The sequence below is a fragment of the Oryctolagus cuniculus genome, chromosome 6, assembly GCF_964237555.1.
Source record: "Oryctolagus cuniculus chromosome 6, mOryCun1.1, whole genome shotgun sequence".
Classification (NCBI taxonomy): Eukaryota; Metazoa; Chordata; class Mammalia; order Lagomorpha; family Leporidae; genus Oryctolagus; species Oryctolagus cuniculus.
Genome location: NC_091437.1, coordinates 144,735,005 through 144,756,442, shown reverse-complemented (window position 1 = coordinate 144,756,442; position 21,438 = coordinate 144,735,005). Strand labels below are relative to the sequence as shown.

At 40.2% G+C, this 21,438-nt stretch overlaps 2 protein-coding genes across 4 annotated transcripts in view; one reads left to right on the top strand and one right to left on the bottom strand.

Moving 5' to 3' along the window:
• Positions 1-21,438, bottom strand: part of COLEC10 (collectin subfamily member 10) — a 231,954-nt gene that overhangs the window by 172,975 nt on the left and 37,541 nt on the right. The gene's annotated exons all lie outside the window — the stretch shown is intronic.
• The window catches only part of TNFRSF11B (TNF receptor superfamily member 11b), a 30,237-nt gene continuing 16,474 nt past the window's right edge, over positions 7,676-21,438 (top strand). The window contains exon 1 of the mRNA XM_002710603.5: positions 7,676-8,511. Coding sequence (XP_002710649.1) covers positions 8,482-8,511 — 30 coding nt within the window. The 5' untranslated portion in view covers positions 7,676-8,481. The remainder of the gene's footprint in view (positions 8,512-21,438) is intronic.

Below are 21,438 nucleotides of genomic sequence, written 5' to 3'. Positions count from 1 at the left end.
TTAAGGTATGGTTTGGCTAAAGCTCACATCCTCGGTGGTAGTAATATCATCTTCAGTTGGTTCTTTGGGGTGGTGGGAGGTGAACAACATCTGAGATATGGTGAAGGTTTTATAACCCTAATAGTTAGTTTCTCTTAATAAACAAATTAAATTTGTTATGGTGTAGTGAGTAAAGCCACCACCTGCACCACTACGGTGCCTCAGCGTCCTGACTTCCACTTCTGATCTAGCTCCCTGCTATAGCCTGGGAAAAGCAGCAGCACATGGTCCAAGTGTTTAATACCATACCCACCTACATGGGAAACCTAGAAGAAGCTTCTGGCTCCTGGCTTTGGCCTGGCTCAGTCCCAGCTAGTGTAGACATCTGGGAAGTGAACCAGCGGATGAAGATCTCTCTCTTTCTTGCCCCACCCTCTTCTCTTTCTCTCTCTGTCTGTCTATCCTGCTCTATGTGTGACTCTTTCATATAAATAAATAAATATTTTAAAATAAAAAAATAAATTTAAATAAAATTTTCTCCTGTTGGAGGAAGTAACAAAAAAAGAATGTGGAAAAAGACTGGGCTAATGGATTTTAACACCCTCTACAGTCTTACCAGAATAGAGAATTGTAGCCAGTTCTTTGCCCTCCATTGTTAGATTATATTCTGGGTTTGATCCCTGAACTGTCCTGCATTCACATTTGATTCAAAAAAGACTTGTCTGGTAGAAGTATTATAGCTCCATTCTGCCACTAGAATACTGTCACATTTGCTTCAAGTTCATTGTCATGCAAATTGTGTTCAGAATTCCTCCAAATGGATGAAAGCTGTGGCTTTATCAAGGTTATCAGTTCACAATATGTTACTATTTGAGATCTGCTTGCTAAGAAATGCGTGTGTATATGTGGCAGATTTTGATCAGAGAAGCTAACCATCTAGTTCTAAGCCTTGGTCTCTCCCAAGATATACCAAATACCTAAGAGTTCTACATGACAAGATTGTCTTTGAGCTTTAGAAAATCCTTCAAATTCATTATAGGTGCAGAGCTGGTAAAGAGCACAAACTCTGGAATTAGATTATTTGGGCTCAGCTCCATCCTCTAAATATTTATCTTGTGCAAATTATTTAACCTCTCTCAGCACCAATCCTCTATATAAGTAGAATGGGAATAATAGTGTCTATATTATAGATGTTAACATATGAAATAGAGTATTTTACAAATTATAGGCATTCAAAACGCTACTGTTATTATTACTTTCAGGGAAAATAAAAATCAAATATCCAGAAAAAATATGCAGAAACTTTCAAAAATATTAAAGGTCCTCTACATTTAGTGTCCATTTTTGTGTGTGTGTGTGCATCTTCCTATTTTACCATTTCATCCTTTTGTGTCCTTCTGTACATACTGGTCAATAAATCAAAAGGCAGAGTCTAAGGAAATGGCCTTCATTAGTGATGATGGAAATGCACATAGACTAATGAACTCCTTCTCATGTATTGTCTGATTTTCCAAGTAGCCTTATGAGGCATGCACAGCTTCATTAGGTAAGCAGAGTATTAGTCATTTCACAGATTATAAACTCAAAGGCTCAGAGTGAATTAACTAACGATACAAATGATGAGGCTAAGATTCACTCTTCTGCCTCCCAGGACATGTGGGTTCTGGTGATGACTACGCATCTATCCAGGACACATTACCATCACCAAAAATGAACCTTTCCAATGTATGAGGGGACCTCAGAACTTTCATGGAAAATAGACTTGAAAGATAAGTTTATTTTGTTGCAAAAAAAAATTTGAGGGGCTGATGCTGTGGCGTAGTAGGTTAGGCATCCTCCTGTGGTGCTAGCATCCTTATGGGTGCTGGTTCTTGCCCTTGCTGCTCCCCTTCTGATCTAGCTCCCTGCTGATGGCCAGGGAAAGCAGTAGAAGATGGCCCAGTTGGGCCATCTGCACCTTCACGGGAGACCCGGAAGAAGCTCTGGCTCCTGGCTTCAGATCGGCACAGTTCTGGCTGTTGCGGCCATCTGGGGAGTGAATCAGCGGATGGAAGACCACTTTTTCTGTCTCTCCCTCTCTCTGTAACTCTGTCTCTCAAGTAAATAAATAAAATCTTAAAAAATTTTTTTTTGAATTCCATGCATATAAGGGGTCTTCAAAATCTCATGGAAAGTGCACATGATGAAAAACCTTGGCATGGTTTTCAATTTTTTTTCACCAAAATGAACTTATTTTTCAAAAACTTTTTGAAGTATCCTCTTATGTCAAATCACTCATATTTAAGCCATGCCAATGGCATTCTACTGTTCATAGACTGAAGTGACAAATTGTTACCCTGATTTTCTGAACATGGCTTGGTCTAGTCCTACCCGATTCTCTGGCTGCATGTGGTTTAACTCTCCTTCTCATTCTCTTGATGTTAGCCTCACTGACTGCTCATCGTGCCACCCCACTTGCTCTTCCCTTTACCTCCATCAGCTATCAAAAGTCGTTTCTTCAGAGAGCCCTTCCCCAAGAAACTCAGACTCTGCCTACACAGTCCTTCTTAGCCACTCGCTGTTACACTGACTTAGATGATCTGCTTCACCTCCCTAGAACCCAAAACTTTAGTTTATTTATAGGCTTACTTGGTTACTTTTTCTCCCTGGCTTGACTGCAAGCTTCATAAATGTGGGAACGTTTTTTATCTTGGAGGTATTTAGCACAGTATCTGGCATACAGTAGATACTAAATGAATATTTTGCATGGATGATTATTTTTGAGGGCTGAGACTGATTTTTCTTTGCTATTTGTTGATGCTGCCCCTGCACTGAACATTGAATAACTTTACTTCCCTTTGTAGCGTAATACTGACCTACAGATGCTCCTTTAGGCAAAACACTGTATAAGCAAAATACTTGTTTCAGGAAGCAATTCACTCTGGCTAGTTTCTCTGAAAGCTATCTCATCAAAGCCTCTATTTCTAAAGGTTTGTTTTAGTTAAAGGAGGGGACTTTCCCAGACACAAGCACCTAATAGGCTATAAAAGAGAGTAATTCTAAGGGTTCTTATCAACCACTCTACCCTCAGGCATGGACAGAGGAATTGTTTAGAATATGGGGGAAGACAAAGATTTTTTAAATTCATTTGAGAGATGATCAAATTTCATCAAGGGCGTCTGAAGGGGAGCCCTAAATGGATATGCAGTATTAATTAGCACTCTATTGATATAAGTAGTTATTTGTTCAGAAACCTTTGGGTGAGCAGTTGTTTGGGTTATGAATGACTGTTTAATTAAGGAACCTATTTCTTGGGATTGAGTTCACACTAGATGGGTATCTGAGTTTCAGGAAACTTCAGGTGAAGTGACTAGAGTGGTTGCATAAATGGCCAAAAATTTTATAAGCAAAGTTTATCTTCTTCCAGTTGATCAGAACACAGTTATGTCATGGCCTGTTAAGGTTTTTGTTTCTTATTTCCCAACTGCTTCCCTCAGAAGCATCAGAATTTTGCTGTGATTTACAGTGTAAAACTCCTTTTTCTTACATGTCAGTGTTAGATACAGCCTTGTCCCTGAGAAGTTAGCAGAGTGAAGTTCAGTGGATTCCACTGCACAGCAGCTATAATGATCATGTCAGTCTGTTGTGGGCTAAATGTGTCCACTCCACAGCCCCAATTCGTATGTTGCAATCCTAACCCTCAGTGCCATGTCTCGTTTGGAAGGTGAGTAGCCCTAGTGAATAGGATTAGTGCCCTTGTGAAGAGACTCCAGAGAGCGCTCCCACCCTCTTTCTGCCATGAGAACATACAAGGCCAAGTCAGCAGTCTGTAATCCCAAAATCCAACCATGCAAGGCACCCTGATATGGCTTGCAGTCCCCAGAACTGTGAGAAATAAATTTCCATTGCTTGTGAGCCTCCCAAGCCTATGCAGTTTTGTTACAGTAGCTTGGTCTGACTAAGACCCTCTAGTGCTTCCTACATTTCTTTGGAAAAATATGGAATCCATAACATTTTGCATACTGACCATTATCTACTCCTCTCTCCAGTCTCTTCTTACCCATGCAATGTCGTAGTGTCCATGTACCAAGCCATAGCTGGCTTCTTTGTTCCTTGAAATCACAGCTTGCTTTCTCACACCTCAAGGCCTGCTGACATCCTACTCTCTCTTCCTGCCTAAGGTTCTTCCTTCCCGGCTCCTTACTACCGGTTAACATACTCATGTTTCAGGAGCAGTATGTCAGAGTCAGGTGTTCCTTTGCAACTTACTAATCTCCATGCAGCACATAGTACTGTTTCATTTGAGGGTAATTCAAAAAGTTTGTGGAAAAAAATGATATTAAAATAAAAATGAAGTTCATTTAGTGAAAAAAATTTGAACTTCATTTAACTTTTTCATAATGTTCACTTGCTATGAACTTTTTGAAAAATATCTGTGTGAAAGTCTGGTTAAGACCAATTTTCAAATCAAGAGTTATAATGAATGGGTCACACTCCCATTGAGTAGAAACTACAACTAGCAGCTGCTGTTTCTGGTCCAACACTTTGAAGCAGATCCTTAAGTAACTGGTGACTTGCTCCAGAGTACTTTGGCTAGACAACCCCACCCTTCTATATATTATTTTGGTAAAGCAAATACATATTCCTTTCTCTACACAGTGTACAAGGCCTTTAAATTCAGGTAGCTTTTGTCTAGAATGCTATCACACGTAAATTTGTGTTGGTTAATGAAAACACTAGTAAACATTAACAAATAAAAGAAAATCAGTTGGTTGTGTGTATGAATTCTCTTTGCTTCCCTCTGTTCTTTTCCCTAGGGAATCAGAACGAAGTTTTGAAATAATAATGAAATAACCAGGAATATAATCTTGTTTTTCAAGTTAGCATCCTTTCTCATATATATATATATATATATATATATATATATATGGGCTCAGAGATAGTATTTCCTGTTTTTAGGTGAGGAAGCTTATGCACAGATGTTTTAGACACTTGCTCAGTCACCTCAGAGCCTGCCTTGTCTCCCATATCACCTACGTTACTCGCCGACCTGAGTTTCAGGAATTTCCCTGCTGTTGATGATTATAAATGACCTTTTGGATCATGGGCTGCACCGCTGTGCTAACGGAACCAGGTGTTTCCCCTATGGGAGCTCCCAATAGTCAGACATCATTTCTCTAGGCTGTAGGAGTGGCTGAAGCAGGGGTACGCGGACATGCATAGTGTATTGTTAGTGACAATCAGGGTAATGGGTAGTCAAAATGTTTGCATTGTGGGACTTGATTCAAAAGAGTTTAGAGAAGAGGAGGGATACCTGATGAGGTGTCCCCTGGCAAGTGAGCATTACACATCATTGGCATTCAGAAACAGAAGGTGAAATTTACAGGACACTCTGTTTAATGTCACTGATGGCCCTGCCAACGAGGGATCTGTCAGAAGAAGATGAATGCAGTCTGCGGAGTCACTGTTGAAACAACCCCTCTTGGGTTCAGACTGGAATCCCTGGGTCCATTCCAATTAAACCTTAAGATGAACTCTAGCTTCAGAGTAGCCAGGGCCTGCTGCCCACAGCAGTGGATCACTTGCGGATACCCCAGGGGATTGGCCAGAGTGGTCCAGAAATAGAACAAATGAAATGACCGATAACTCACAGTCTCTGTCAGTTTCCTGTCAGTGAGTGATTAATAGAGGGCACACAAGCAGGCCCTGGGAGACACAGTCGATACACAGTCTATTTTGTGATTCTAGATAATGGAGCTCCAACTCCCAAACTATCACCATCATGCTATTATTTATTGAATGGTTACAGGGAACCAGAGGTTAAATCAAACGCTTTAGGGAATACCATGGTTCCTGCCCTTAGGAGCCTAGATTACCTTCTCCAAAAAATATTCTGAGAACCGCCCATCATCATCCTCATCACCACAATCAACATTTAATAAGCACTTACTATGTGCCAGACACTATTTTAGATGTTTTATCTAATTTACATGTTTATCTAATTTAATCCTCAAAATTACCTTTTATAATCCTACAAGGTAGATGAAATTATCATCCTCATTGTGCAGATAATGAGAACACAAACAGGTGAGACAAGTTGTCTGAGGCCACAGGATTGGGGTGAAGCGGGGCTGGGGCTCAAATCCAGACGCCTGCAACCGAAGACCAGTATGTGCTACTCTCCAGAACCATCATGAGTATAATTCTTCCTGTGGGCCAGGCATTGTGCTGAGTTACTATACAACTGGTGCCACTAGTGACTATCATTTTTTTGACTTCTTTGAAAAATATTTGCATTTGTTTGCTCTCATGTATCTGCAGCATCAGTATTTTTTAAAAGATTTATTTTATTTATTTGAAAGGCAAAATTACAGAGCGAGGCAGAGACAGAGAGAGAGGTCTTCCACCTGCTGGTTCTCTCCCCAGATGGCCACAACAGCCAGAGCTTTGCCAATCCGAAGCCAGGAGCCAGGAGCTTCCTCTGGATCTCCCACGGGGGTGCAGGGACCCAAGCACTTGGGTCATCTTCTACTGCTTTCCCAGGCCATAGCAGAGAGCTGGATCAGAAGAGGAGCAGCCAGGACTTGAAATGGCGCCCATATGGGATGCCGGTACTTCAGGTCAGGGCTTTAATCCGCTGTGCCACAGTTCCGGCCTGCATTAGTATTATTTTTAATCTTACTGATGAGGAAACTGAGGCAAGGGAAACACGAGCCTTTCCCAGGGTTAACACTGCAGGACTCCATCCTTGGTCAGTTTTCTCCAAGGACCCATCGGACACATTGACATATTATGTTTGGAGGAACATGCCTTGAAATAGTATTTGAGACAAACATCACCCTCACAAAAACAGCCACGCTGCTATTAGGAAGTGCCTTCCTCCTGATTGTAGGTTTCCTTGAGGCCCTCAGTAAGTCTAAGCATTAGTGCCTCAGGTTGCAGATGTCAAAACTGAAGTTCACGATGTGAGGGCCGGGTCGCCCCGGGCAGCTTTGCTTCACTCACTGACCCACGGTTGTTCATTCACGGGTTCAGCGTGGAAAGCAGTATGCGCTTCAGTTCCTGTCCTGGGGTGGGTCCTTGTCTGCTGTAATCCATAAGGCGAAGCAGCTGGCAATCTTCTCCTCCCAGTCTTCTCCCCCGGGTCTATGGGTGTACTTTGAACTCTTGGTGCAGCAGTGTCCACTCGGAGGAGCAACACATGACCCTGACGCCCTCTCCAAGAGGCCCCTTTGCTGCTTTGCCACCTTCCTCTCCCTGGCCGTGGAGAAAAGCGGAATTTGCTCTTCTCGGTAGACATACTTCTGTAACTGACCACTTGGCACGGATAGGGAAGTTGGTTGTACAGGGACTTTCTCAGCCACGTCTAAACAGAGACTTTTAGTAACAATCTGAGGATCCTATCATCTGTGACCTGCAGGACCTTGGAATGGGAATACACTTCAGAAGTCACCATGTCCCGCTCCCAGAAAAGCGGCTGGTGGGACCGAAGGGGTGGCCTGAATCTTTCATGTCAAAATGCCTAACTACGGTCAATTGCTCAGGGACAGCGGAGCAAGCATGAAGGAGGAGTGTGCAGGACGCTAAGGGCACCAAGAGCCCTCTTTGATCTCGATCCGTGCAGCCACGAAGGCAGTGGCCGGCACTGGTTTTCCTGCACGAGGCAGTAGGTGTGTACTCTGCAGCTTCTCTCTGGCTCCGACTACTCCGGGCAAGGAGAAGTGAATGGGGGAAAAGTACAGGCTTTAGAGTCAATCACATGACTTCGAGGAGTTCCTTCCACAGGGTCTGGAACCCTGAAGATTAATGGCTGCAACCGCCCCATCCTCGCACGCAGACAAAGGCTGCGCCATACAAAGAGAGGCCTTGTTATTTGAGCTCTCAGAACCCGCAAAGAAGAGGGTCAGACGACGGAACAAGGCGGAAACTCACAGCTTTCCCCCCGCGAGCGCACAAAGTGTCTGGGACGCACTCCAGCTGCGTCAGGATGTTGGCCGAGTGAGACGCTCCGGGTGGAGGAGACACAGCCCAGCGGCTCCCCAGCGCGCGCCCAGCCCTGTCCCCGCCGCTGCGGCTGCCAGGAGGCCGGCCCCTGGCGGGAAGAGGCCGAGAAACCTCAGAGCCAGCCGCGCGGACACAGCGGCTGCCTTGTTTGTTCCTCGGCCTCGTGGATTTTTCCCCCTCCCTGTCCTAGGGACCAGACATCCCTGCCCCACCACGCCCCACCTCTCTGGGAGGAATCTTTCCACCCTGGCTGAGAAAGCGTTAACCCAGAGCTTTCCGCACGCCCCCCTGACCTCCCCCACCGCTCCCGCCCGAGGTTCCTAAAAAGGAAAGGTGCCAAGTTTGGACCGAGGAAGAAAAATGACGGATCAAAGGCAGGCGATACTTCCTGTCGGCCCGTTGCTATATATAACGTGACCAGTGCACGGGCTGCACAGACGCACCTCGCGTTCGCCCCGCCGCCGCCGCCACCGCCGCCGCCGCCGCTGCCCGAGAGCCTGAGGTTTCCCGGGGACCATAATGAACAAGTTGCTGTGCTGCGCGCTCGTGGTGAGTCCCGGCCCCGGGGGACGCGCGGGTGCCAGGAGGCTGTGTGCCACCTGGTCCCCGGACGTCCCGGCGCACGGATGGGGAGAGGAAGCGCCCCTGGCTCTCTCTGCTGGATTTGGGGTCCGGCTGCAACAGGAAACCTTTTACCTGTACAGTGCTTCCCCTAGGGCGTCGCTTTTCTGCAGCTAAATTCCTGCTGAGTTTATGGACCTGGAGAGCAGATGTAGATCTTTTTTCTTTCACTGATTTTTTTTTTCATTTTATTTGCTGTTTCTTCAGCTCAGATTATTCAAGTCCTCATGTAATTTATACTATCTTTGCTTCATTGGCTTGGGCTGTATTTTATCATTATTCTTACTGGCAATGGTTGCCCTTGGTGAATCGGAAGGGAAGAGCAGTCTTTTAAAAACTATTATAACTACTATACATGTTTGGAGGCGGTGAATATGATGGGATACATCTTTAGTCTCGCTATGCAAGTATGAGGGGAGATGTGGAAGAACTGGCCCCAGAGAAAAGATCTCTCCTCTCTCCTTCCATCCCTCTCTCTCTCTCTCCTACCCCACACACTTATTAACTGCAGTTTAATAAGGGAGTTGTCCGTGTAGGTCCTGGAAAACTCAAGTAAGTAAATAAACAGCCAAGTCACTAAAGAAAAGGTGTGTTGGACAGGAGTTTACACATAGTTTTGTTAGATGGACTGATAACTATCAATATGGATAGTAAAGAGAACTTTTTTTAAGTAAATCATTATTAAAACATAATACACACAGAACTGCACAAGCCCTAAGGGTCTAATGACGTTTCTCCAAGTGAGCACTTTTGAGCTGGTGCACAGAACAAGACCTGCATTACAGCAACCTGGAGGCGCCCTGTCCCTGCCACTCTGTGTTCCTAGCCAGCATAATCAGCATCCTAAACTGAACAATGGACGTGTTTTGCTTGTGTTGGAACTTTATGTAAATGGACTTTGTGTACTTTTTTGTGTCTGGCTGCACTCAATCAAAGTTCTGTTGTGGGATTTATTTTCACTGTTAGAAGTATAATAGTTATTCCATTTTCATTGCTGTATAGTACTCTACTGCATGGATATAACACAATTGATCTACTAATTCTAATTTTTGGCTCATGTCGATAATTTTGCAATTAATACAGGAAAAATTTTATTCTTCCCAGTGCTTAGTATTTTGTCAAAGGTTTAATTGATATTAAACTATCAGTGTCTTATAAATTTTAGGATTTCTCCCATCCAAGTACTAACTTTGCTAGATCCTGCTTAGCTTCCAAGAGCAGATGGGATCCAGCGCATTTAGGGTGGTATGGGCATAGACTAACTTTCAGAATTTCTACAAAATAATTTGTGCTCCTAATAACTCTTCCTAAATAATAGACATATTATATATATATATGCTCTGTAAAGAAAGGTCAGTACATGTTTGGTGGCTCAGTATAACCAGAAGAGAAGACTTCATATATATTTGGACATTGTAAATACTGTAAATGGGAAGGATTTCACGTTCCCTTTCTTTAGTTTCTGCAGTTGACTTTATTTTATAGATGACTGGAAACGGACACTTCATCCTTACACATAAAGAGTTCGGATGTCCTTTTGTAATCACTGAAGTGCAGTTCCAGGAACTGGAAGCATTAAGATATTTGATTCTGTGCGCTAGGGATGCTATAGTGAAAAACAAGATAAATAGTATTCCTGTTCCTATGGTCCTCACAGCGTACTGGAGAAGGCAGACGTTGGTCAAGGAGTTGTATACATAATTAAGTTATAAAAGAGGAAGTACTAGGTGACTTGGGAATATAAAAGATCTTACTCTCCAAGACTTAGTAAGGGAGGTTGCAGTAACAGCAGTTATCAGATGGGCCAAAATTCAAATCCCAGTACTACCACTTACCTGAGAGAACACTGTGGCCCAGTTGCTTCTCCATTGAGATTTAGTTTTCTTTTCAATGACATGGCAGTAATGATATATGTATATCCACTGCCATATAAAGTTCCTGTTCCACATTAGCACCAGTTTCGAGCACTACACTCACAGAGAACGATAGGGCAACCTAGAGCCAAGTGAACTGTCTATGTGCATGGTATTCACAGGAGGAAGAATTGACCATTTACTCTAAGCTGGAAGGACAGGTAGGTTGTCTCGTTGTAGGAGACATAATAAGATGTCCTGGATCCAAGAAGTAAGACAAGTAACACTGCATGATGAAGTAGAATTCTAGATACTCTAGATTCCTTTTGTGAGAGCAGAGGATACGCTGGTGGGTGAGCAGTGACAGAGTGGGTAAATGCCATCATCAGGACGAAGGCCAGGGTCATAGGCTTTCCTGGGATGCTCAATAATGTCATCAAGTGCAGATTCGCTCTGCAAGGGAAGAGAGTAACAACACCAAGACATTTCTTTCACGGTTGCCTACGAACGACCTGATGCACTGGGAACATGGTGGCCTACGCCTTCCCCTTAATGGGCTGAAACTCCCCATCATCTAGTGCCAGAACCATCCACAGGAGTTTTCAGACTGAAACTCTGAGTTCTTATTTAGATACCAGGAGTTGGGTGGAAGGGTGTGGGTATGGGGAAGGAGTCGCTTTTTTTTTTTTTTCCAAGGAAACTGTCCTCCTTTAGCATATGGCCTTTATAGCGTCTGATTTTTGTCGCTCATTTTGCTTTGCTGTCCTCCACAGTCACTGAGTTTGTGTTTTCCTAGCCTTCTTTCTTCAGAGAATGAAACCTTTGAAGTTTCTAGGAGAATCTGACCTATACTAGGTCCCAGACAGTCCTAACCCCTGTCCACAGCAACCTTTTGTGCCTGTGTTGCCTAGCAACAGCTCTTAATTTCAATCTGGTTTTTAATTTTACTTCCTAAAGTAAAACCACACTTGTCAAACTCACAGAAAGCACTCTGTGCCAGATTGTTCTCTAGTTAGCTCTAGCAGAAGAGCTATGGTAGTGTTCATCAAAGGCGCACCAAAGGGACTCTCAATTTCTCCTAGCCCTTAGCTTGGCTTCCAGGTGTTGCGTCAGGCCCCTGAACTCCTGTTCTGTTTGAATGAAAGCTTTCTGAGAAAAACATTATTTTCCTTATTATCTCTTTAACCAAGCGTTTCCTTTAGCCTGACTCTGTCCTTTGAAGCGCCCCCACAAAAAATATTGAGAATAAAAAAGAAAGTTGTATACAAATTAATGCTTGTATTACTCATAAGCCTTGACTAATGTTGCCTGAGTGTCTCTTATGTTGCTATGATGAAGCAGAATGTCAAAATTATCAGTGTACTTGTATGTTTCACCCTGCAGGGAAATAGCTCTCCATTATATCTGGCTTCTGTCATGTACTTTCATAATAAATCCTTTGTAACAACTTCCTTGCTCTCCTGAAATGAAATTCAGAGTACATGTATTTTATCTACACATATAATTTTAAAAAATCAATATATTGTCATAACAATTCTATAAAGGAGTAGTAAAAGGAAAGTAATTTATAATAAAATAAATGTCACTAGAAAACATAAAGCAGTAGTGATCCGCTAGCATCTTTATGTGGAATTACCATGAGTACACCATCGGAAATGAAGACTGGGCGCATGTATCACACTGGTGACTTGAACAGTACAGGCTTTGCTGCTAAGATTTTCCCCAAATAGTAAATAATTGGTGCTAGAGAAGCTAAAACAGACAAGCAAAAAACAAAGTCCAATCTACTGTCAAATTTTATGTTGTGAAATTCCCGAGATATTCATTTAGTATAACAACCACATCTGAAATAGTTTGCATCTAAATAAAATTGGGATCTAATGTATGCTAAGATAATTATAAATAGTTTTTTTTTTTCACTTAAATTGTTTACACAGTTGTCAATAGGATGTGTGAGTGTTGTGGGTAGTGGGATGATTCTTGATTATTCAGGGCACCTAGTGGCAACACTCATAATGACCCTAAAAATGCCCTAAAAATACCTAGAACTTCTCATAGGGGACAGCACCCTTCTGTGGGAAACAAAGTATGAGGTCTTTGCAAGCACAGATTTTCATTTTACTCATTTGTAACGCCCAGACCTTCAGAGTACCAGATACTAAGTGTGTATTTATTGAGTTGAAGGAGCAATGGATGTTGAAAAATCCACTAGTAATTTCCATGGATGTTCCAACAGTATTTAGCTTTCAAAATTTAAATCTAACATTATACATGCATGCTAATATATTAAATATTTTTCTTTATATTTCCACTATAAAGGTTCATATCAATACCTTTATGAAATTTTATTTTTAAGCAAGCCACAAAAATGAGCAACATTCATATCTTTATCTGTGGAGATGCAATCTAAGCTCAGATGAACAGATTTCTGTCCTTCCCCTCTGGTTGGATTGTGTGCTAGCCACTAGGTTTAGGCATCACATGTTTTATTTTTGGTTTGATAAGTTGTATATGTTTGTAAAACACCCCAATAGGGATACCCAGCAGATATTTAGATTTGAACAATTTCATAGCAAAGGAGAATCCTGGGCTGGAGATAAAAATCTGGGTCACTGGCCTAGAGAAGATTTTTTTAGAGCCACAGAGAAAGATGATTTCGTAGGAGAGGAGGGGGGAGGGTGAAGCTACCCGCAGAGCATATTTCTGATATTGATAGTCTGGTAAACAAAACGCAAATACGAACAGCAATAGCAGCCATGGTTAGAAAAGAAAACAAAAGTCAAAGTAAAACTTAGCAACCCACAATAGCAGGAACTAGTGAATCGGAAATCCTAGCAACATCTGTAAACTATCCAGGCAAGAAGAAAGAGTGAGGTATGGCCAACTTGAAATAGATACAAGGACAGTATTTTTATGTGACATGTAATTAGTTTTTGGAACTCACTACCACAGAATATTTTGGGGTAACTCGCATAGAAAGTCTAAGAAAAGAATTCTCTGAGACAGTTGTAAGAGACGAGAATAGGATTACTACTCGTTAGGTAAGAAGCTGCTTGGTACCCACTCTCCTCACATTTACCTGGCCTCTCTAATGTTCCCAGGCCAGGGCAGTCTGCAGACACACTAAAATGGTTTCTCCCAACTACAGGATGACATCATTTCCTAGGTGTTTGGGTAGATTTTTTTTTTTTTTCACCAATTTCTCAAAAGCACCTAAACCAGTCAGATCATGAATGGAGAGAGGATGCTATTCCTGAAGTCCTTCCAAAAGACTGATGTGATGTTAATGGTCCAGATTTATCACGTTCTTGTTGTGATTTTTAAAAATTGACCTTTTTAGAATGATAGTCTTAGTCCTGTAAAGTATTAATTTTCTTTAAGCATATTCTTAAGTAATAGAAGAATAGTCTTCAGATTTTTATTTCAATTCATTCCACCTTGGCAGTATTTTCTGTAAAAGACTCAATATCAACTGTAAAATGGAAAAATTGGTATCAATGTTAATTTAAATTTAAAATAAGACATTGATTCATCTAAGCTTTTGACTGTCTGTGGTGAATTCGATTTCTTCTCTGATCTTCAATCTAAAACCTTCTATTTCCTTGCAATTTTCTTATTAAAAATATTTCTTTCTCATTCCAAAACATTGTTCAGTAACAAAACTTTCTTCTTTCTTCGTCTTAGTCCTAGTCCTGGTTTTGCTCCTGCTTTCACTCATGTTCTTGGATTTTCTTTTTTCAAGAACAAAAGCTTGTTATTTCTGGGCCTTTCCTTTGCTTTTATTCTGTTGTTCTTGTGTCTATTCTACTCTTGGTCTTCCTCTTGTTCTTGCTCTTGTTCTCACACATGTTCTTATATTTGCTTGTTCAAAACCAGAAATCTATTATTACTTTTTTGTTCAAAATTTTTAGAAAAAATAGATATTAGTCTTCTATTTTCACAAAGTTGCCCCATCATCAATTTGCATCAGTGTCTCCCTGGCCTGACCAACAACCACCAAAAAAAGTAGAATAATGTAGGAATTTAATTTTATGGTATAATGACACTACTTTGTGAGGGCAATGGCAGACAGGAGGCAAAAGCTCTCATTTCTGTCTTAGTCTCTAGGGTTCCATCAATCATTTCACTTCTCTAAGGTCTGAGTTCCCACAAGTCTAAAATAGAAGTTTTTAGGTCAGGTGATGGAAATTCTGCTTGAGTTTTAGATTTTTGACATTAGAATTGAAAAAGAAAAGTTTTATGCATTATTTCCCATTCCACAGATGCAAAAATCAGCTATTTATTTATATAAATATTTATATTTATTTATAAAAATATTACTCCAGGGGCCAACGTTGTGGCATAGTATGTCGAGTTGCTGTATGTGACCTAGCATCTGATATGAACCCTGGTTCATGTTCCAGCTGCTCCACTTCTGATCTAGCTTCCTGCTAATGCACCTGGGAAAGCAGAGGGGGATGGCCTAAGTGCCTGGGACCCTACCAATCATGTGAGACACCCAGAAAATATTCCTGGCTCCTGCTTTGTCCTGGCCCAACGCTGGCTGTTGTGGCTATTTGGGAAGTGAACGAGCAGATGGAAGATCCCTTCCTTCTCCCATTCTGCCCCATAACTATTTCAAGCAAAGAAATAAATCTTTTAAAAAACTATTACTCCAGGTAAACTTTTAGTGTGGTGGTTAATACCCAACTTGGGATACCTGTATCCCATATTGGAGTCCCTGGGTTCGAGTCTTGGCTCCTCTTCCAACTCCAGGTTTCTGCTAATTGCACTTCAGGACGCAGTAGGAAATGGCTCAAATACATGGGTCTCTGTGACCCACATTGGAAACATGAATTGAACTCTGAACTCTTGGTGTTAGCCTGGTCCCAGGCATTTGGGGAGTGAGCCAGTGGATAGATGATCTCTCTTGTGTGTCTCTCTGTCTCTCTCTGCCTTTCAAAAATGAACAGTTTAAAATATGAAAACATCACTCCATGAATATCTTCATATCATTGATCTTGTTGCAATTGTCTGGGTTTTTTTCTGCCCCATTCATTCATGTGTAAGAAATCCTATTTGAGTCATGGAGACCACAAGAGGAAGCAGCTTTTGAAATACGACCTACTTTTAGGTGGTATGACATATGTTTTAGTATCCCAGATTCTTCTTTACAGCCAAAAAATATTTTCTCATTCTGAAACATCCTTCTTGTCTTTAGCTCATATGCATAGAAGTTGTTAATATGTATATTTTTCATATTCCATTTAGTTAAGGCCAAGTCTAAGACATTCCCTCAGGACTTACTGAAGAGGTCTAATTATGGTCACTAGCAATCTCCTTAGACTCATTGAGCAGAATTTTCTTTGAATTTGTATTCACAAAGAAGTACTTGAAACTGCACACTGCTCTTTGGAGTAAATGTCAAACCTTCAGGCATAATAAGCATGGTAATGGGTAGCTTGGCATGACCATTAAAAACTGCATTTGAGTAATACAAAAGCTGATAGACAGAAGACCTCTGCTCCCACACTCAGTTTCTTGTCTCTTCTTTTAATGGACAACAAAAAGGCAAAAATAATCAACTGGACTGTGCTAAAGTAAATGTGCAGTAGGAAACACGTGTGATGTTTATTGAAGGATGCATAGTAGTGCTGTTCTCAGCTCTTCTCCATCCAGAAACTTTGTAGGACAGTATGAGGGGTTCTTTTACAAGTTTGTGGCTATGCAAATTATTAAAAAGTTATGCTTGGATTTCAGAATTGTTTTTGCATCAAAATAAACATGTCTTTTGATTCCGTTTTTCCATGAACTTCTTTTTATAATTTGTTTATTTTCATTTCATTTGAAAGGCAAAGAGACAGAGACAGAGGAAAATCTTCTATCTGCTGATTCATCACTCCCTAAATGCCCACAACAGCCAGGGACTCAATACAGATGTCCATTGTGGGTTCCAAGGAGCCTACTATACCTGGTGCCTCCCAGGGTACATATTAGCCAGAAAGTGGAATGGAAAGCAGAGCCTGGGCTCAAACCTTGGCACTCCAACTTGAGATGTGGGTGTCCAAAGAAGAGTTTTAACACTTGTACCAAATGCCAGCTGCATATTCATATATTTTTAAAATTACTCTTGTACTTCTTATGTTCCTTCTGGTAAGGATGGGATGGGGCAGGATATGAATAGTTCTAACCAGTGACTTCTGAGTTAAAATGGTGTCATGTCCAAACTAAAGTACTCAATTGAGGATGTACAGCACCCTGAAGTTTTATTTGTACCCCTCTTTCCTTCCTCTACAACAAATAAGCTGTTTTCTAGATATCAGCTTCTATATTATCCTAGGTCCTGGACAGCTAAGAGGTTTCCACAGGCCAACTAGGGAGTGTAGTATGAGTGAGTAATAAATCTTTGTTGTTATTTAAGCCACTGATATTATGTCATTATTTACTACTACAACATAAAAACCAAACAGTCCTGACTCATTCAGTAGCCAAATTCTAGTTATGACTGATCAATGAAGGGCAGGGACTTCAAAAAGCATTTGAAAATCACAAGTGACCAAGGGGAAGCTTTTGGCATAGTGGTTGGGATGCCACTGGGATACCCAGTTCCCATGTCAGAGTGCCTAGGTTTGTCTCTCGGTGCTGGTTCATATGTCCTGCTAATTGCACTCAAGGGAGGTAGCAAATGATAACACAAGGATCTGGGTCCCTCTCACCCCGCTGGGAGACTGGAGTTGAGTTCCCAGCCCTTATTATAGATCTGACCCCATCCTAGCTACTATGAACATTTGGGAAGTAAACCCATAGATGGAAGATACCTTCTCTTCTCCCCATCCCCACCCCACACACCTTTATGCCTTTCAAATAAAAGAAGAAAAAGTATCATGAATGATAACAATCTATGCTTTCAGATTATTAGTTTATCCTATTCTGTAAGTATAGCAAGAGAGCATGCTTTTTCTCCTCATTGTTTCTTACTGACTCTTCCTTTGTAGAAGTTACTTCATCTTCATCTATTCATCTACACCTTTAATCTATAAGCCAACCCAAAATAAGCAAACCATAAAATAGAAAGACCTAGTCACTTTTAGAATAGTTACTATATATGCATGTCACACATAATATTTCACTTAGTTTTCACAAAAATTCTTTAGAATACTGTCTTTATTTTACAAAGAAACAAATTTGGGGGTATGAATTACTGAGAAGTTACAGCATAGTATAAAGTGCACTGATGGCCCCATATCAGAGGATCATCTTCCAGAGAGGCTGCATGAACACTACATTCCAGGACAAGAGAGGAAGGGAGAATAATTTATTCACCAGGATAAATAGAAGGAGGGATGGATAGATGATAGATTTATATGTAGAGAGAAGGTTGGTCACATTAAATTTTCCTACCAGGTGATTCAGCAAACCTCCTAGTAGGTATATGTCCAAGGGAAATGAAATCAGTCTGTCCAAAAGATATCTACACTGACATGTTTATTAAATCACTGTTCACAGTAGCCAACAAGGGGAAACAAACTAAGTAACTTCCATCAACTGATGAATACAGAAAATGTGATGCAGATAGACAATGGAATACTATTCCTCCCTAAGAAAGGGTGGAATTTTGTTATTTGAAACATGGATGAAATTGGAGGCCAATTATATTGTGTTACAGTTGATCATTTATATGTTTGTCTCTTTCAAAAGACAATAAATCCCCAGAGAGAAGAGTTGATGGTTAAAAGATTTGTTTAGAACAGGTAGAATTTGAATTCCAGCTTGAAAGTCTGCTAGTACTGTGGCATTTGACAAATCATTTAACTACTAAGACTCACTTTATTCATTAACAAAATGAGGATACTCACATATCCTCCGAAAGGTTTGGAGTGGCTGGATGTTCATAGCATGAGAAGATAGGGCTTACTATACAGTTTGCTATATAATAGGAGTATAGTTTATTATATGACTATTATTTATCAAATCACTTAGGACATGTAGCATGTTTCATACATCATTGGCATGCAGTAAATATCAACACATGTAACTCAAATGCTGTTTTATTCCATTTGTACTTCAAGGTTCTATTATATTTCATAACCACCATGGCTTTTCTTATCTTTTACCTAACTTCCCTTAGCCATTAGTTGACTGTGCTACAATATAGGTCATTAGTAATTAAAGAGATTCATACGGTGGTATGAACAATGTATTATTTCAAAGAAAAGCACTATAGCATTACATAGAATTTAAAAATTTATGTTCCAAACTATGAACATATTAAAATGCATTGCCAATTCTGAGCCCAAAATATCGTGGGTTTCAGCTGGAAAAGCTTGAACTAATGATACTATCTGTGCTTGTCAAATGGGCCTGAATGGAGATAATTATAATGAAAAATGCAACCGGTTCTGCTGTTGAGTTGGTTTCAAGAATTCAGATTATATCTCAAATTTCATGATTAACAGAAATCCAGGAGAAAAATATTAAGAAAATCATAAATAATAAATATATTTATATCGATATAATTTATATATTATATTCAGTATAGTGTATATAATTTGAGATGATTATGTTTAGTATAATTAAGATATTTTTAATTAATGTAATTATAAATAATTAAGATAATAATTAAAATATTAAGATCTAGGACCCAAAATATTTATATATATCTTCCTTGGAAATTTATAAGTTATTTATCTGTGTTACATGTTCTTTTTGGTCAGAGGTCCTTCTCACCTTTATTTATTAATCTGTCAAATATTAATTGTCTGTAAAACTCTTCTGAAGCAGCAAAGCATCATAAGCAAATCTGACCTGACAACATGAACTGATTCTGAACACAAGCAAGATACTGCTAATTAATTTAAAACCTTCCCGTCAAACAAAGGAAACTTCTGAAGGGAACAAAGATTATACCGAAAGTTAAACTTCACCAGGAGAAAGTTTTTCCATCTCAAAGAAGCAAAATAATGTATAATTTGACTCATAGATTCATCTAATAAGTCATAATTGTGTTTCCTCACCCCTGTTGACAAAAAGTCAGTTCTGCACAGATAAATGTATTGGGTTCATTTTCACTTACTTTCTTACCTAGAGACAAAATTCCCAGCCAAATGACTGGCTGTTGTGACAATGACCAAACTGTGTTAGACTCTCAGGTGGGCAACCAGCAGCAGTAGTGAATTTCTTGCTTATTTCATACGTTCACATTTAAAATGGAAGCTGCCTACAAATGCAGTGGCACATGCAAAATGTCATGTGAGATGGGAGATGCTTTGAAAAAAATGTTCAAACTTCAGGCAAAGACTGTCATCACTATCATTTTAAAGATGGAAAACTTGCAGGCTCTGTGCCTGTCCTTGCAAATGTATCCATTATATGATGGATATTCTCTGTGTCTTTAAGATCCCAAATGATTCTAATTACACCAAGTAAGTATTCAATTAATCTATTCAGTTGAACACAATTAAATTACATGTATTGAATACTTGCTATGTGGAAGGCACCATGCTAAGCATTTAAGGAATATGGGAACAAATACCTTTTTAAAATCTGATCCCTCAAAGCAAAGCCACTGGAGCTGCCTTCAATCATTTGGACTAGAATAAGAAAATGGCACCAGTTAGGAAAATGCTGAAACTAATTTTATCAACAAGTCACAAATGCTGTTTTTGCAGATAATTAAGAGTAGGGTATATAATCAGCTTATAGCACATTTTAGGTATGGTACTTGCGACTAAAGAAACATCAACATGTCTCTAGAAATGAAGCTGTCTCAAAACATCTTTCATTTCCTATGTCTGATGTAATTAGCATATGTAAAAATGTCTCACACTTGTCTGGAACCTTATTTTTTACCAAGTTTATCTGAATCTCTTATTAAACAATCAAGTTGAATGTTTTTAAAACTTGGGGATAGTGTTGTGGCATACTGGATAAAGCCATGGCATGCAATACCAGCATCTCATATAGGCACCAGCTCATGTCCCAGCTGCTACTCTTTCTCTCTAGCTCCCTGCTGATGGCCTGAGAAAAACAGTGGAAGATAGCCCAAGTGCTTGGGCCCCTGTTACCCACTTGAGAGACCTGGAAGAATCTCCTGGCTCCTGGCTGCTGGCTTCAGCCTGGCCAAGCCCTGGCCACTGTGGCCATCTGGGGAGTGAACTAGAGGATGGAAGCTATTCCTTCTCCACCTTTCTCTCCCTCTTCCTCTCTCTCACTCTCTCTCTGTAACTCTTTCAAATAAATATTTTTTAAAAAACTTATTATTACTTAACATTCTTCCTGAAATTCTCTGTGACACTTTCTCTAATCTTTTTTCATCTCATTGAACAAATGTCTGTAAGTTCCCAAAGTTAATATGTTTATCCCTTATTTTCTTGTAAACAGTTTTCTTCAGTGATGCCAGCTACTCTCTCCGCTTCTACAGCCATTTATGTGTTCATATACTTGAAAGCTGTCTATTCAGCTGTGACTCTATCCTGAGTTCTCATTGCATGCTTCCTATCATCTATGAAATATTATCACTTGAGTCTCATAGATGGATAATGTTCCCAACCCAACCAATTCTTCTATTACTATCAGCTGTCAGTAATTTGTTACAGTGCCACATACCTAATGGGCATGCTCTGTAATTGCTTCTTATAGCTCCACCCCTCCCAGTGCAATCTGCCAACACATGATTTTTTTTTTCCCTTCTCCATCGCTGGTGACCCTCATAATTTCTGATCTGTTTCTACATTGAGTCTTGTCTTTGTCTTGTTTCTTATTTCATTTGCCTCCAATTCTTTGCAGTGGGTGACTTATGAGTTTTTTACATCAGAGTGAGCTTTTAGATGTGTATTAACTTATTCAACTACATTACTTAGCCACATTTTCAGAGCATAGAAATTCTTTCAGTGTTTACCAAATGGGTAAATAAATTAATTACTTAAAGTATGAGAAACATGGGGAGGAGCTAGACTATAAGATTTAAGACTATTTGTAACAAAAGTCAAATGGACTGATACAAGAAAATAGTTTATTTTTAAAT